Source organism: Acomys russatus, chromosome X (assembly GCF_903995435.1).
Source record: "Acomys russatus chromosome X, mAcoRus1.1, whole genome shotgun sequence".
Lineage (NCBI taxonomy): Eukaryota > Metazoa > Chordata > Mammalia > Rodentia > Muridae > Acomys > Acomys russatus.
The window spans coordinates 14,635,815-14,653,602 of NC_067169.1; the positions used below are offsets into that span (position 1 = coordinate 14,635,815).

A 17,788-nucleotide genomic window follows, 5' to 3' on the forward strand; every position below is an offset into this window, starting at 1 on the left:
CCTTCTCCTCCCGCTCCACCGCGGTCGCCTAGGCCGGGGTAGACCGCTCCGGGACTGCTGACGTTGCTGTGACGCGACCGCTCGAGTGGCGGCGCGGCTTCCGGCGGAGCGCGTTCACCCCCCTTTTCCGTTTTCCCGCTCACGCGCTGCCCCGCCTTGCTCCCACGCACCCCACCTCCCTCTACCCCCCCAGTACAGCACAGAGAGGGGAACCGTCACAGGTTGCCATTGCAAAGGGCCTCCCGCGGGTTCCCCTTCCGTTCTGCTTGGCGACTTCCGCTCCAGGCCCTGCAACATGGACGCTGAAAGCAGCCGGCCGAACGGCCGCTGAGCAGTCGCGGAAGCTCGCTCCCTAGAGCGGCGGCCGGCCCGCCTCCCTAGTCCTCCCGTCCCGCGCTCGCCTCCCTGCGGCCGGCCGGCCCGGCCCTTCATGGGGGCGGGCCTCCGCAGCCCCGACACGGCTTCCTGTTCAGAGGCGGCCTGGCGCTAGGCGGCGGCCACTCTGCCAGCGCCCGCCTCGGTGCGGTCACCGAGCCCGGGAGGAGGCTCCAGGGCTGCATCTCGGGTGGTCGCGCCAAGCCGGGCTGTGCACCGCTATGGCCCCAGTGCAGCTGGAAAACCACCAGCTGATCCCTCCCGGCGGCGGCGGCGGCGGCGGTGGCGGCGGCGGCGGCAGCGGCTCCGCGTCTGCCCCTGTTCCCCCGCCGCCGGGAGCCGCCGTGGCGGCGGCAGCTGCGGCTGCGGCTAGCCCTGGTTACCGGCTTAGCACGCTCATCGAATTTCTGCTGCACCGGGCCTACTCAGAGCTTATGGTGCTGACTGACTTGTAAGTGCCGCGAACCCATGCCTGCTTCCCGGCTCCCCACTTGCCCTTCCCGCCCTGTGGGTCCGTAGAGACTTAAGCCTGCCGTTTACGGTTTCGGCTGTGTAGCGTAGACTTTTGGAATTCCAGGGGTTCTGATTTGGGGGACGACGAAGAGGAGGTTAGTATTGGGGATCTGGTTGGCGACGAAAGCACGCAGACTGGTGGGGTTCGCGTGTTAACACTGCGCTGAAGACTGTCTTCGGCATTTTTGTCTTTTGAGTTCCCAACATAACTGTATTGTTTTCTTGATGTAATTTCTTAAAACAAAACAAAAAACAAAAAAACAAAACCAAACAAACAAAAAACCCAGCCGAAGAGTAAGCATTTAGGACTACGTAAAATTCGAACTGAACGCGATTTTCAAGGGAAAATGGTTTACAGCCTTTTGACAATATGTTTTAAATGTAGGTTACAATTGTTTCTCGTTGAACGCGGGACGTAAATTCTGTTTAAGATAATACATGTTGAATTCTGAGTCTTTTCGGAACCATTTGAAAGCGTGCTAAGTCTTTATGAATGAAGTGGATGTAAAATACTTTTTTTTCTAACGAGCCTTCTGATTTCAGTCACCTAGTTACCTATGAAATGCCTCGGGGCGTGATTAGGCTGTTAATCCCTTCAGAATACAAGCCGACTACTCCGATGGTTCGGAGAGCGAATAAAAGGCCTTATGAAATTTTGGAACTCTGATTTACATCGTAAAGCTGGGGTTCATAAAAGTTTTCACCTTTTCCCTATTGTTAGGCTCTGTCAGGTTTTCAGGAAAACATTAGTATGAGACCTTAGGCTTTCTTTGCCTTGTGATATTTGGTTCCTGAGAACTAAATATTTGTACATGACGAAAAGAATTCGGGACGGCTTCCCTTACGCTTGTAAAACATTCCCTTTCAGTTCTGATGTACTATACTTTTGAATAAGACAAAGCCTAACCTTTGCCAAAAGACGTGGCATTATTATTATTACTCTATATTGAGACGGGGTCTTCCTGCGTAGTCAAGCTGGCCTCTAACCCTCAGTTCTGACTAAGCCTCTTTAGGGTTAGGATTACAAGTATGGATCACTACACCTGGCTGAGAGTCGTCGTCTTCTTTTTTTTAAACGCACGATCACCAGTTTTGTAAGCGCTAGGATTACAGGGGTGGGGGAGGGGGCGGCGGCTCCCGGCTCGGCTTCTGACTGAGAGAGAGAAATAGCTGTCACGCTTAGGAATGCTCGTAGTAATATATTGTAGGCGTTCATAAGCATTTAAGAGAAAGTTGCATATATATCTTGTGCATAGCTGTAGTAAAAAGACTGATCATGGATCATGTGATTTGGTTTTCTATATTTGTAGAAAATGTCTGGATTTGTAGAATATTTGTCGGATTTGTGGAAAGTCATTGAATTGGGTTCTATTTTTAACTTTAGGACTTGGTTTATGGAGAGGCATCTGTTTTATTGCTGTAGAATAATATAAATATAGTCTTAGTCCTGCATCATTTGTATGATGATTCCTAAACACATCTCAAGCACAGACCTCAGCTGAATTCCACATCCTGTGTCCAGATCTATACAATTCAATATCTAACCCAGGAGCTGTGTTTGGTGCTAGATCGATGGGCTTATGTGCTTGTGGTCTCAGTGTTTGGGAAGCTAATGCTAGAAACTCACAAGCTTTAGGCCAGCCTCCAACTACATGGTAAGACCCTGTTTCAAAACATATTTCACAGCCAGACATGGTGGTGCAAGGCTTTAATCCCTGCAGACGTAGGTGGGTCTCTTGAGTTTGAGGCTAGCCTGGTCTATATAGCCAATTCTAGGACATCGTGGGCTACATTAGTAAGGACACCCCCCCCCATCTCAAATCACTAACAACCACCAACCTCCTCCCCCCAAAACACAACAAAAACTACACAGAAAAAAATTACTTTTCTGTTAGAGTGACCATAAAATTTGTAGTCTAAGCCAGGATACCTTTGAACAAGGGGGAAAAAAAAATGCTGTAAGTATAATAGTGTACACTTCCAAGGCCAGGCAGGGGGATCGGAAGCTAAGGAAAGGCTTGTAGGCAGCCTAGGGAGTTTGCTGGGGCTGCCTGGTATTATGTTTCAATAATAATAATGAACATTGGGCTGGGAATGTAGCCCTAGTGGTAGAACATGTGCCAGGTCCTGGTTTAGGCTCTCCAGCACCACACATTCAAAAAACAAAAGCCAAAAACAAAGCCGAACAATGCGCATACACTGGGACTATGCTGTGCAACCAGGACATGGTCATTTTTTTTTTTTAAATTGGTTTTTCAAGACAAGGTTTCTCTGTGTAGCAGCCCTGGTTGTACTGACCAGGCTGGCCTCAAACTCACAGTGATCTGCCTGCCTCTGCCTCCGAGTGCTGGGATTAAGTGCGCCACCACGCTTGGCTTGTTTTGTTTTACATTTAAGGCCTTGAGAGAACTGTTCCTTATCTACTCTACCTCTTTAATTCATGTTCTAATAGTCTCCTTCTGTTCCATCTACCTACCTTAACCTTCTTGATGTTTCTTGATAGTTTTTGGCACAGTTTACAATTGGATGATGGCTTTGCTCCTTTTTTCAGAAGTGCTTGTGGTTTTCCTTCTCATTTCCTTCAGGTGTTAGCTCATGGATAATTTAGTTCAAAGACTTTCTCCAATCACCCATATAATAGTACTTTGTACTCATTTGCTTCTGGTGTTTGTTTGTTTGTTTTCTCTACAGTGCTTACTGCCCAAGACATCATTAGTATGCCTGTCTCCCCCATGGACTAGAAAATCCAGGAGAAGAAGGATTTTGATTTGTTTTGCTTTCCCCAGGATAAGAACAGTGTCTGTCATGTATTTGGGACTTAACGGAATACTGGATCATTTGTACATGAATGAATGAATTTTGAGAAATGTCTCTCTAAACCATGGATAATTGTGGGAAAAGCAACTGTTACTTTTGATACTTAAAACAAAAAAGAACCTTTTCCACTTTGGTCTGTGTCAATTAAAATTACTTGGTTTTGTTTTTGGAATAGTCTTGATAATCTAGCTCAGGTTGGTATGAAACATGCATCCTCTTGCCAGAATTAGTGTATTAATGTGAAAAGTCTTGAGGGACATGATACTTAGTTTTTCAACATCTGATTCTATCAGAAGCACGGAAGATAAAAAGTTTCAATAATTGAGGTGATTTGGTTTGAGCCCCAGATTTCTAGATTTTTCTGCTTCTGTTTATTTACCTCCAACTCATACTTTCTGCCTTAACTTTTTAGGGGCATATATTCTATTCTTTGCTTTTTAACCTTGTAAGGTCAGAAAATGCTCGGGTTTCAGCCACATAAAACTTCTAAAGCATAAGTATGCTCTGTGCCTTCTTTCTTTCACCATTTGCATCTTAGCGCTTTTCCTTCATGCGGTGAATTTTCATAAAGGAATTTTAAATAGAAGTGGAAGCTTTGGGAGAAAAGGGAGGCAGGCAGCAAATCCTGTCCTTTGTCTTAGAAATGGTAGCATTTCTAATGGCAGCTGATCCCTTAGGGTCTCAGCTGGCAGGTAGGAGCTGGAGCAATGTTTTCTGCCTTCCTCTTCCACTCCCAAGCTCTACTGTATCTCCCCCCCTGCCCCCGCCCCATCTCCCTAATCCTCATTTCTTTTCTCTCTTGGGAACAAGGCTTCTCAGGGAAGTACTCTGGGAGAAGCTTTTTTTCATGTAGAGGAACTTTCCAGGGGCTGCTTTTATTTGCAGTCTTTGAGACAGGGTCTTTGTCTCCTAGGCTGGCCTGTGGCAGTCCTGTCTCAGCCTCCCAAGTCCTGTGATTGATTATAGATATGAGCTACCTACCATTCCTGATTCTTATCTGTAGCATTCTAATAGGCCCTTAATTTCTACTTGGCTTTCTGCTATACTGGCCTTTCTGGCTTCTACTTACCCCCAACCTCTTTCTGGCTTGGTGTTCATCGGTGTCCGAACACTAGCTCTCCCCTACGGCTTGAACCCTGGCATGCTCTACACAGGTGCTCTACCACTGAACCTATATACCCCAATTCCTTCCCCAGTTCCTCTGTCATTCTGACCATACTTGTAGCTTCCATCCATCCCAATGTCTTCCCTGAGAATAAGTCAGCTCCCTTTAGTATTGTCCCCTCCTTGTACACATTTGTATTTATGGGGCACATGGTGTCTGTGTGTAAAGAGCATTAAGCAGTTGGGTGCATTCTTCAGGCTCTGATAATTGCTGGGCAGGCTTGAGAGGTGTTCAGGCTGTTGAGTCTTAGACCATAAGCTAGTTACTGGAATGTGGAGGTTCAGAAAGCTGATTAAGATCTTTCCAAGCATCAGTAGAATAGTAGTATAATTTATCAAAGAGAAAGGTGACATAAGTTGCTGGAGAACCAGCAAAAAGAAGAAAAAAACACTACTGGAACTACTTAAAAATACTATAAATCCTTTATCTAAACACCATGCAATGTCATAAAACCTTGCTTGCATCCTCAGCTTCCAGATTCACCTACTATAACATAACATGATGGGATCCACTAAGAACCTAAGTGCTCACTGGGAGGCTGGCAATTAAGCACTATTCCTACACCTGTAGCCATTTTGGTTTTAAAAGATATATATTTTTCTGGCTCTGATACTGTGTGCTGATGTAATCTGGACTCAGGATATTTATTTATTGGAGACAGGTCTCTTTGTAGTTCCGGTTGTCCTGGAACTCACTATGTAGACCAGAGTGGCCTCAACCTGAAACAGCCTCCTGCTTCTGAGTGATGGGATCAAAAAGTATGCACCACCACCGCCCTAGAACTTGAACTTTTTAAATGTTTGAGGTTCACACTGTATCTTCTGAAGCACTTGGAGTGGAAAGAAATGTTGCTTTTCAGTTTTCACTTCACAGCCATATTGTTGCTAACTTATCGGTGCAGAGAGTTAGCAGCCACTTGAGCCTGTAGTTACTATTTGCTCAATTTTTCTGAAACATGAAGATAAGTCATTGTCAGAGTAAAGGCTATTATCACATTTTGATGAAGACGTGCTTATATTTAATCAACATTTTTTCTTCTTCTTAGATTGCCAAGGAAATCCGATGTGGAAAGGTGAGTATGAAAAACAAAATCTTAACTCTGTCTCCTTATTGATTTTTTTTTTTCCTACTCTGTGAGTAGGAGTATGGGGCTATCGATGATATTATAACCTAGGACCAAAGAAACCTAGGACTGTATTTTGTTGAGAGCACCAGAAAATGCAGTTTTAGTATTCATGGTACTGGGATGTAGAACCTTTAAGCCTTTATTGATGACTGACCAAGGCAAGTCCTTGGGAGGAATAGGAAAATGTAAGTGTATAGTCTGTAATAGAAGTTGAGTAGACTGGCTTTGGACAGCTGGCTAGTAATTTACCAGGTGCTGTAATGATGCTGTTAAAATACCTTTTAAGCACATTGACTTTAGTCTCCTGTTATTGCTATTTTATAGTTGAAAAAAAAAAATCTTGATTCAACTTAAGCTTGGGGCTTAAGATGTAACACTTATGTTTCCACAGGCCAAAGGAACAAGATTTAAGGAGATGATGTTATTGGGATTTAAATTGGTACTATGATATAAGGCTAATGTGTTATATCTTTGATACTACCTATGTGCCTTGGTGTCACTAGGAAGGTTTGTAGTATTCATTAGTCGAATGCCCTATTTGTAGACATAGACAAGAATAAAAAAGAACTGGAAGACGCAATTGAAACTTAACCTGTATTGTGATTTGGCTGGTCAGTTTTAAAACCCACCAGATTTAGGCTGGAGAGATGCTCAGAGGTTAAGAATAACTGACTGGGCAGATCGCTGTGAGTTTGAGGCCAGCCTGATCTACAAAGTGAGTCCAGGACAGCCAAGGCTACACAGAGAAACCCTATCTCGAAACAAACAAACAAACAAACAAAAAGAATGACTGACTGCTCTTCCAGAGGTCTTGAGTTCAATTTTCAGCAACCACATGGTGGGTCACAGTCATCTATGTGATGTGATCTGCTGCCCTCTTCTGGCTTGCAGGTATAGGTGCAGGCAGAGCACTGTATGCATAATAATAAACAAATAAATCATTAAAAAAAAAAAAAAGAAAAGAAAACCCCACCAGTTTTAAAACTGTTGTTGGTAGAAAAGATCACTGAGGTTTTGGAGAACTGACTCATGCATCCTCTCAGTTGAGATAGTGTGGTGTCAGAAAACCCCATTACTGTAGTTTATAGAGAAGGGCATCTTCTGTTAGAGGAGCAAATTTAGGTTAAAAACAAAACAGTAGACAAATCTAGTTGTTTGTGGGCAAGAGACAGCACTGACATTCTGAGTCCTGAGGTAGGTGGTGTCCAGGAGGTTATGTATTTGTGTACGGTGTCTTACATTCTGAGCTACAACCCCAGCCCTGTCAGAGCTTTAATGTACTTTTAACTCTTGTGTTGTGTCTTAGTCTTGCTTGTTTTCTTTTATAATCCTTGATAGACACTAACACACTAACAAAGAACCATAAGTGTGCCCTTGGCTTTTCTCTTTCTGTTTCCAGTAATTCTGGTGTTCTTAAGGAAGCCTTTCAGGTTATGTGTTGTCTTTACACACTCTTAATAACAGCTTGGTTTTGACGTATTCAGTCAGCAAAAAATTTTTTGGATGCATTGCATTATAGTGATGCTATTGGTAAGATGCAGAGATGTTGGTTGGATGTATAGGTCATTGAAAAGTTACATTAAGGAGGCTGGAGAGATGGCTCAGCAGTTAAGAGCACTGTCGGCTCTTCCAGAAGTCCTGAGTTCAATTCCTGGAAACTACATGGTGGCTCACAACCATCTATACAGGTATCTGATGCCCTCTTCTGGCGTGCAGGTGTATATGCAGATAAAGAAATCTTAAAAAAAAAAAAAAGTCCCTTTAAGTTAAAAAGTTTTGACTGCACTTGGAGGTAGGTTGGTATTCTTCTGGGTCTTGGCATTAGTTCTGGCATGTTGAATTTTTCTTTTTTCCAATGTCTTAAACCATGACACGTATGAGTGTCAGTTGTGCAGTGGTCCTGAAGTAAAGTGATGAAGCTCTTAAAACTTTATGAAATGATAAAATTATTGGTGATTGCTGGGTGAAAAAGCATAGCAGTGAGCACAGTATAAAAATAGACATGGAGCTGGGCGTGGTGGTGCACGCCTTTAATCCCAGCACTTGAGAGGCAGAGGCAGGCGGATCTCTGTGAGTTCGAGGCCAGCCTGGTCTACAAAGTGAGTCCAGGACAGCCAAGGCAATACAGAGAGACTCTGTCTAGAAAAAAAAAAAGACATGGACACATGGACAGACTTATTGTTTACTAATCAGTAGACTGTCTTTAATATGTTAAGATAATATATTCAAGTTTGCCACTGACATTCATCATGGTAAAGTTCTTTTTTTTTTTTTTTTTTTTTTTAGTTATGCTGTCATAAGTTGGGAAATAACCCTTGATTTTGTAGAAAGAGCATAGTTTCAAGCTTTGGTAAAGAATATATTTCAACTCCTCTAACCAAAATGGGAACTAATTACCAGTAATTTCAGTTATGAAATGTATACTTTATAGCTCCTAACTTCTACCACATATCCATGAATTTTCTATATTTTAGGAATCATTTATTATAACAAAAACTAGTTTCAAAATGTAATTTATTGGAGGAAAACTATTGGATTTATTGCTCTGTGGTAAGATGAAATTAATATTTATGTAAACATTTTAGGTTAATTTTGTTGTGCTTGTAAACAAATACTTTTTAAATTCAGATAAAGAAATATATGTGCTGGTTCAAATAAAAATTGTTTTGTTTTATAGGAAAATAGAAATTGTACAGTTTGCTAGCCGGACACGTCAACTCTTCGTTCGATTATTAGCTTTAGTAAAATGGGCTAATGATGCTGGAAAAGTAGAAAAATGTGCGGTGAGTTAAACTTTTTTTTTTTTTTTTTTTTTTTTGGTTTTTCGAGACAGGGTTTCTCTGTGTAGCCTTGGCCATCCTGGACTCACTTTGTAGACCAGGCTGGCCTTGAACTCACAGCAATCCGCCTGCCTCTGCCTCCCGAGTGCTGGAATTAAAGGCGTGAGCCACCACGCCTGGCTGAGTTAAACTTTTGATTTTACTTTGTATAAAATAAATAACTGTGATCTAAGTGCCCAGGAGGATGTGTAAAGATGGTCATGAGGTCTAGGTTACAGACTACATGGCAAGATGCTATCTCGAAACAAATAACTTTAACTGTTATATGCATAATTTAGAATTTTAGTGTTTTTTTTTTTTTTTTAATTTTTTGGGTTTTCGAGACAAGGCTTCTCTATGTAGCCTTGGCTGTTCTGGACTTCCTTTGTAGACAGGGCTGGCCTGGAACTCACAGAAATCAATTTGCCTCTGCCTCCTGAGTGCTGGGATTAAAGGCCTGCGCCACCACTGCCTGGTGGCTTTAACATCTCTTGATTTCATTGTTATTACTGATATCAACGATCATGTTCCTTTAGGAGAATGCATACTGCATTTCTTTGGAAGCCTAGTATTTGTTTATGGACACTGGAGCAAAAAGAAAAGGAAGAGATACCTGAAAGACATTATTACATGGGGAGACTTGAAATATAACACTGGAGAAACTAAAGGGAAAGAAACGGTTAGCTTCAAAATTGTATGACTCTGTAGCACAGTGATTCTCAACCTGTGGGTTGTGACTCCTTTTGCAAACTTCTATTTCCAAAAATATTTACTTTACAGTTCCCAACAATAGCAGAATTACAGTTAGGAAGTAGCAATGAAAATAATTTTGTTTGCGGTTGCTGTCACCACAACATAAACTGTATTAAAGGGTCACAATATTAGGAAGGTTGAAAAGCGCTGCTTTAGAATTTATAAGGTTCTCTTAAAGTTGGCTTATTGATTTGTGATGTCCTTGTGAGAATGGCAAAGTCTATATTTTCTTTTTTACAGATGAAATGATAAAATTTCTAGAAATGCATGGCTTATTCCAGGTTCCTGAACCTATGGCATCGTGTATCAGTTCAATTGTTTATTTACTCTTGCTCTAAAACTGCTCAACATGATAGCAGGGAAAGACTTGAATAAAACATAATTCCTGCCTTCAGGAACCTCATAGTGTTTTGACTGTTGAATTACTCTTAATTCGCACGTCTTTAATCCCAGCACTTGAGGCAGGGGCCAGCCTGGTCTATAAAGCAAGTCCAGGACAAGTCCAGGACAGAGAAACCCTGTCTCGAAAACCAAAACAAAACAAAAGAAGTGACTTCTTTGAGTGGAGTAACAAAGATGAAATCTATCCCTTAAAAATGTTTTAAGGAGCCGGGCGTGGTGGTGCACGCCTTTAATCCCAGCACTAGGGAGGCAGAGGCAGGTGGATCGCTGTGAGTTTGAGGCCAGCCTGGTCTACAAAGCGAGTCCAGGACAGCCAAGGCTACACAGAGATACCCTGTCTCGAAAAACAAAAACCAAAAAAAAAAAAAAAAAAAAAAAAAAAGTTTTAAGGAGCTGCAGATGTAGTTCAGTTGATAGGGCACTTCTACAGCATGTAGGAAGCCCTGGATTCACTTGCTCTCCATCAATGCATAAACCAAACCTGGTGTAATCATAGCACTCGGAAGGTAGAGGCAGGAGGATCAGAAGTTTAATACCATCCTCAGCTACAAAGTCAGTTGGTGGCACCCCTGGTAATAGATCCTGTGTCTACAATAACAACCAACACCAGCCGGGCATGGTGGCACATGCCTTTAATCCCAGCACTCAGGAAGCAGAGGTAGGCGGATCGCTGTGAGTTCAAGGCCAGCCTGGTCTACAAACCCTGTCTTGAAAAACCAACCAACAAACAAAAAACCCCAACAATAACAACAAAAACCACAAAAGTTTTAACTAGAGAATGGTAAGAGGACAACCTAGGGGCCTTTCATGAGTTCACTGAGCTAACTTGGGGAAGAGGATTTGGAGTTCACAGATGAAGAACATGGCTCTTGTTTTCCTTCAGTCACTCCTAAAGAGTTCATACTGGTAAGGGCAGCTAAATAGTGAACGAAGTCCTGAAATAAAGACAGCATTTTCTCACTTAATTGAGGTTCCCTTTCTAGGCTCAGCTGTACAAGACTAAGTATATTTCAATTAAATTTGTGAATAGAAAGGAAGTGCAGAGATAAGCTAAGCTTGGCAGTGATTTTTCACATGTAGAGGAATGTTAATTCAGAACATGGCTGCTCTGGCAAGAGGTCACATCCAAAGACCTTCTAGGTCTATGTTATCTGGCTGGCAAGAGATCATATCCAAAGATCTAGGTCTGTGCAATCCAGCTGGAATACAAACTCACCATTAATCCAGGAGACAGGCAAACAGATCTAAGTTCAAGGCCACCCTGCAATAGAGCAAGTATCACTTAAAGAAAAGTTTAGATCCAGGTGTGGTGATACATGCCTTTAATTCCAAATGGAGGTAAAGTTAGTTTGTAGAAGGAAGCACCCATGTTTGAAAGTGATGTCTAATTGAGTGGCAGAGAAGGTGACAAATCAGAGAAGATTTGACAGAATAGGATTCACCCAACTCATGAGAAGAGAGAGGAAAGGGAAGCTACTTAAGAGGCAGTTTACAGAGAGAGGAGGCAGTTTTACCAGGACAGTGTAGAGAGATGGACTGTAGAGAGAGAACACAGATGAAGACAAAACAGGCCAGAAAATGAGAAGGAGCCAGGAGATCAGAGCAGATTGCTGAGTTAGGTTGAGGCCAAGCAGAGCAATTCAGGGGCCGAGAGAGAAGCCAGATTAAATAAAAATATGTCAGCTAGGAGAAGAGTTTGAGCTAGAACAGATGAGTTGAATCAGCCAGCCCATAGCTCAGAAAGAACAAATAAGGGCGAACTTATTAAGCAAAGTCTCAGAGGCTGAACCACTCTAGGCAGAGGCACACAGATCCCTGTGAGTTCGAGGCCAGCCTGGTCTACAAAGTGAGTCCAGGGCAGCCAAGGCTACACAGAGAAAACCAAAAAAGAGAGGAGGGGGAGGTTAGTGTTGGCGGAATTTGATAGACCTTCATTACTTATAAAAGGTAGCATTTCTTTTGGGTCAAGATATATGAACAAGGTCTAAGAGAAGAAAACAAATTTTCTTGTTCTAGCTTCTCTAATTTTTAAGCTATATTTTTCTTTGTGGAAAGGTCTTCACCTGTGAATCAATTTTCTCATTTCTAAGCTGATAGTAATTATCTGGTTCTACATTTTAGAGTTGGAGAAATTAGGCAACAACATAACTGTGGAACTGTAAAAAAGATACAGATCACTATGTATTACATTAAATCTGGGTGATAGGTTTTAAGTTGTTCCCCAGAAGCCTGTTTGAAGGACATGAGAGAAAGGAATGCTAGATATTGATGTTAAACAGAACTTAAGGTGTGAAGGAGGCAGTTTTCAGCTTTGTGATGACTACTAATTCACTGACTGGAAAACTAGTAGGTTTTCTGTACTGGGTAGAATGCTGACCTGGATCTCATATTGAGCAATATGTAGTGTTTCCTGTGTTCTAGACACTGTTCTGAAGTTAGGTATGTGGTACTTCTCAGAACAACTTCATGAGGTGTGAAATCATTACATCCATTCACTGTTGAAAGCCTTAGGCATCCCGGTTTGTAATCCCAGTACTCACAGAGATCCATCCGCCTCTGCCTCCCCAGTGCTGGGATTACAGCCATGCGCCACCCGCCTGACTGGAAACTACTATTTTTAATGTTAAATACAAAGCTATTTCTTCCAATAAATATGAAACCATCTATATTAATTTATTTTGAATCTTGCTTTGGAGTGAGTAAAAGATACTTAATGGAAAAAAGCAGATAGTTTTCAAGGCAGCTTATTTATTTACCCTTTGCTTTAAAGATGATCTCAAGCTTTTTAGATCAGCAAGCCATCCTGTTTGTGGACACCGCTGATCGCTTGGCCTCCTTAGCTAGAGATGCCCTGGTACATGCACGCCTGCCTAGTTTTGCTATCCCCTATGCCATTGATGTACTGACTACTGGTTCTTATCCACGGCTTCCAACCTGCATCAGGGTAAGTATTTTGTCCCTATATTCACAAAAGTTGAAGGCTTTGGATTTGGATTACATAGCATAGGAAAAACAACATTTTAAAAACAAGTAGTTCATACAGTTCCATTTGTTTTTTTTTTTTTCTCTGCAAGTAAAATTGCAGTAGCTTGAAATAAATTAGAGCCGTACTGCGAGTAGATACTGAACTGGGGAAATCGTTCCTCCTTTCTTTTTACTTTGTTTCTTCATTTCCTTCCCTTTCCCTGTCCTTGTTGGGAGTAAGCAGATGTGCAAATATAATTTAATGCCTATTTCAGGTGTAAGCATAACTCCATAGCAGCAGCATTTAGAAGTGCTTTAAAAATTTATTATTGGGGGGGGGTGGGTGGGCTGGAGAGATGGCTCAGCGGTTAAGAGCACTGTCTGCTCTTCCAGAGGTCCTGAGTTCAAATCCCAGCAACCACATGGTGGCTCACAACCATCTGTAATGTGATCTGATGCCCTGAGCTCTGTATACATAATAATCATGAATAAATAAATCTTTAAAAATGTATTATGGTAGTTGAATGAGTTGGTGCTAGTCTGTTCTGTACATTTAGGAAATCATGTAGTGATACTAACTTGGTGTCATAGATGGAGGTCGATGAAGAACATGGTTTTAGCAAGGTGACTGAGAATTATTGCTACTCAAATGCATAGCCACTATTATTTCTGTAGACAACAGAAATGAATGTTGTGATTGTCTTGAGTAAAGAAAACGTATAAAGATAGGTGCAGGCAAACAACTGCATTCTTTTTATTTAAAAAGTTTTTTTTTTTTTTTTTTTTTTAGGATAAAATTATTCCTCCAGACCCAATTACGAAAATTGAAAAACAAGCCACACTTCATCAGCTTAATCAGATTCTTAGACATAGGCTTGTAACGACAGATCTTCCTCCACAGCTAGCAAATCTTACAGTGGGTATGTACCTCAGATTTGGTTTTGTAAGAATATTTTCTTAAGTGGCCTTTTGGGTTTTGTTCAAAGAACAAGTAGACAAAGTTTGGATTTTTGTGGTGTTTGAACCTGTGATTAGCCATCTACCTCTTTTTAGTACCTAAAAATACAGTGCTGGTATTTGCAGGGGGCGGGATAAGTGCGATTACCTGAGACTGGAAGAGAAAGGAAGTCCTAAAGTTGAGCTGCGACAACATGCTATGCTGTTGTTTATATGCAGGAAGAGATGCTTTTGGTTTCTTAACGACTTGGGCATTGTCTTCTGTCTATGTTTTAACTACTGACTTGTCAACACTTAGGACAAAGTTTATAGTCTATTTAAAATGTCTCATAAACGAGACTAGGACTTGGAGGTCAGCCAGAACCTTATTGTTTTAAAGTAATGTATGCTTCTTCCTCTATTAAAAGCCAATGGCCGTGTGAAGTTTCGAGTTGAAGGAGAATTTGAAGCAACCTTGACAGTTATGGGTGATGACCCCGAAGTTCCATGGCGCCTTCTCAAGCTAGAAATTTTAGTTGAGGATAAGGAAACAGGAGGTAAATCATTGACATGCTTTCCCCTCCCCCACCAAGACAGGGTTTCTCTATGTGGCTTTCTTATATTGGGGAAGTATTCCTGTAGAAAACTTTAGCAATTTATTCTGTAATTTGAAGCAAAATTTTGATAAGCATAACTAGCTACTGATTAGAGACATTTCAGTGTATAATCTATCGTTTTCTCCAGGTAATCTCAGTTTTTCTTTTTAAAATTTTAAATTCATTTTTAGCATATAATTCTCGGTTAATGCTATAATGCAAACTTCTTTTCTCATTAACTCCCTTCTTTTCTTCTGCCAATGGAAGATGGGCGAGCTTTGGTTCATAGCATGCAAATCGACTTTATCCATCAGCTGGTGCAGTCTAGGCTCTTTGCTGATGAGAAACCTCTTCAGGACATGTACAACTGCCTACGTATCCTTTTGAAGTTTGAGGCATGTAATGTAAGGATTTTGGGTCTCCTTCTTTCCTCTACATTTTCTATTTATCTTTTGTCTTGAAACGTAGTAGTCTGGCCTTTCCTTCCCTCTCCACCCCTTTTGGGTATCGATAGGCATGGAGAACCAGTCAGGATGAACATAAATGATACATCTATAAGATAGAGTTCAAGTTTTACTACTGACTTTGCAGGCAACATCTAAAAGTGATAACGTAGAAATAGCACTGTTTGCTAGGTAAGGTGCCTTTAATCCCAGTACCCAGGACACCGGTGGTGTGAGGCAGCAAGATGTTGACTCCGAGGCCAGCCTGGGACACGCAGCTAGGTCACAGTCAGTCTGTAGTATATAATGACAACCTGTCTCCAAAAAAGGGCACCATTTTGGTCTGAAAATGTATTATTTGATCAATTTGTATTTTTTTTTAAAGATTTATTTTTTATTATGTATACTGTGTCCTGCCTGCATGTACACCTGCACACCAGAAGAGGGCACCAGATCTCATTACAGATGGTTGTGAGTCACCATGTAGTTGCTGGGAATTGAACTCAGGTCCTTTGGAAGAGCAGGCAGTGCTTTTAATGACTGAGCCACCTCTCCAGCCCCAATTTGTATTTTCTAAGCAGTGATGAATTAAGGGACAGATCTGGACCTTATTTTCTTTATTTAGATCAAAATCCTCAGCTCCCCTCCACCCTACCCCCAGCCCCCATTCCCGGCCCCAGGTTTCTCTGTGTAGCCTTGGCTATCCTTTCTTGAACTCACAACCATCCTCCTGCTGCTTCTTCCCTTAGTGCTGGGACTAAAGGCATGTGCCACCACACCCAGCTTCATCAGCTCTTTTTCTAAAATTATGCCACATGGTCTACTACTTCTTATGATGAGTCATTTCAAAATATAATTTAAAAAACCCCCAGATTTTGTCATATTTGAAATGAGTCATTAGAAAAAGATGATTCTAGAGAATTTCTTCATAGAAATCTTTTGGGGAGATTCTTTTTTATGGTTTTTTGAGACAGGGTTTCACTGTGTAGCCTTGGCAGTCTTAGACTTACTCTGTAGACCAGGCTGTCCTCGAACTCACAGAGACCCGCCTGCCTCTGACGCCCCGAGTGCTGGGATTAAAGGTGTGCACCACCATGCCCAGCGAGATTCCTTGTTAGATGACATTTATCTGTGCTTATTAGCTTTTTGCTTAACAAGATAAATCAGATTGTTTCTGTTTATCACTTCAATTAGAAGTGTTGCATTCTCAGACTCTACTGTTAATCCGAGAGAGGTGGGGAGACCTTGTACAGGTAGAAAGATACCATGCTGGAAAGTGCCTCTCCCTCTCAGTTTGGAAGTAAGTAAAATTGGTTTTGGTAGGTCTGTGTAATAAGTGAATCCCATCTTTTTGGCTTCTTTCCCTTGTACAACTGATTTATTACATATGAATAGTTATGTGCCCACAGTTACGTGCTTTAATTTAGTAAAGTCATAGTATGGTGTAGGCCACATAAGACAGCCATAATTGCCACCTTTCTTAGAGTATTATGTTTTGGACATTTATCTGTACTAAGGCTCAATGTACATTTTTTTTTTCAAGACAGTTTCTCTGTATAGCCTTGTCACTCCTGGACTTTCTTTGTAGACCAGGCTGGCCTCGAACTCACAAAGATCCGCCTGCCTCTGCCTACCAAGTGCTGAGATTAAAGGCATGTGCCACCATACCTGGCCTTCAGTATCACTTTTTAAAACATACCTGCTATGCTGGGCGTGGTGGCGCATGCCTTTAATCCCAGCACTGGATGGCAGAGGCAGGTAGATCTCTGTGAGTTCAAGGCCAGGCTGGTCTACAAAGTGAGTCCAGGACAGCCAAGGCTACAGAGAAACCCTGTCTCAAACAAACAAACAAAAGTAAAAAATAAAAAATAAAACATACTTACTGGGCTGGAGAGATGCCTCAGAGGTTAAGAACACTGTGAAGTCCTGAGTTCAATTTCTGACAACCACATGGTGGCTCACAACCATCTATACAGAGATCTGATGCCTTCTTGTGGCAGGCAGATGTACATGTAGATAGAGCACTCATAAAATAAACATACTTGCTTATCACAGTTTCCTATTTTAAATGGTAACTGAAAACTGATTTGGAGAGAATTGGTATGAGGCTATTTATCATCTTTAATTTCTGTTTGAAATTGACTTCACTCTGATTTTCTGTTGATAAATCAGGCATATACTACTTATAAGGTGGTTCCTGTTTTCAGGTGAGAGAGAGAGAGAGAGAGAGAGAGAGAGAGAGAGAGAGAGAGAGAGAATTTTTAAAAATATAATAGACCAAATTCTGAATTAGAGACAGAGAGAATGTATTTTATTATTTTATTTGTAAACATAATAGACCAAATTCTGAATTAGAGAGAGAGAGCATTTTATTTTTAAATGTAATAGACCAAATTCTGAATTAGAGAGAGAGAGAATTTTATTTTTAAATGTTATAGACCAAATTCTGAATTAGACAGAGAGGGGGGGGGGAATGAATTTTATTTTTAAATGTAATAGACCAAATTCTGAATTAGAGAGAGACAGAGACAGAGAATGTATTTTATTATTTTATTTTTAAATGTAATAGACCAAATTCTGAATTAGAGAGAGAGAGAGAGAGAGAGAGAGAGAGAATGAACTTTATTTTTAAATGTAATAGACCAAATTCTGAATTAGAGAGAGAGAGAGAAAGAGAAAGGGAAAGAAAATGAATTTTATTTTTAAATGTAATAGACCAAATTCTGAATTAGAGAAACAGAGAGACAGAGAGAGAGAAGGGGGGGCGGGGAGAGAAGAGAGAATGTATTTTATTTTTAAATGTAACAGATCAGATTCTGAATTGGACTGTGGCGTGTCTTTCAGTGTTCCCTACACAAACATTGAGGGGCCTGCTATGC

General features: G+C 41.3%; 1 protein-coding gene across 4 annotated transcripts in view; it reads left to right on the forward strand.

Annotated features, from left to right (window-relative positions):
* The first annotated feature begins 229 nt into the window (after window positions 1–229).
* The window catches only part of Med14 (mediator complex subunit 14), a 98,140-nt gene continuing 80,581 nt past the window's right edge, over window positions 230–17,788 (forward strand). For 2 of the 4 annotated variants that reach the window (XM_051142413.1, XM_051142414.1), the window contains exons 1-8: window positions 230–826; window positions 5,916–5,942; window positions 8,674–8,779; window positions 12,741–12,914; window positions 13,725–13,854; window positions 14,299–14,427; window positions 14,734–14,841; window positions 16,077–16,209. In XM_051142413.1, coding sequence (XP_050998370.1) covers window positions 597–826; window positions 5,916–5,942; window positions 8,674–8,779; window positions 12,741–12,914; window positions 13,725–13,854; window positions 14,299–14,427; window positions 14,734–14,841; window positions 16,077–16,209 — 1,037 coding nt within the window. In that variant the 5' untranslated portion in view covers window positions 230–596. The other 2 variants (XM_051142416.1, XM_051142415.1) reach the window with 2 other exon arrangements.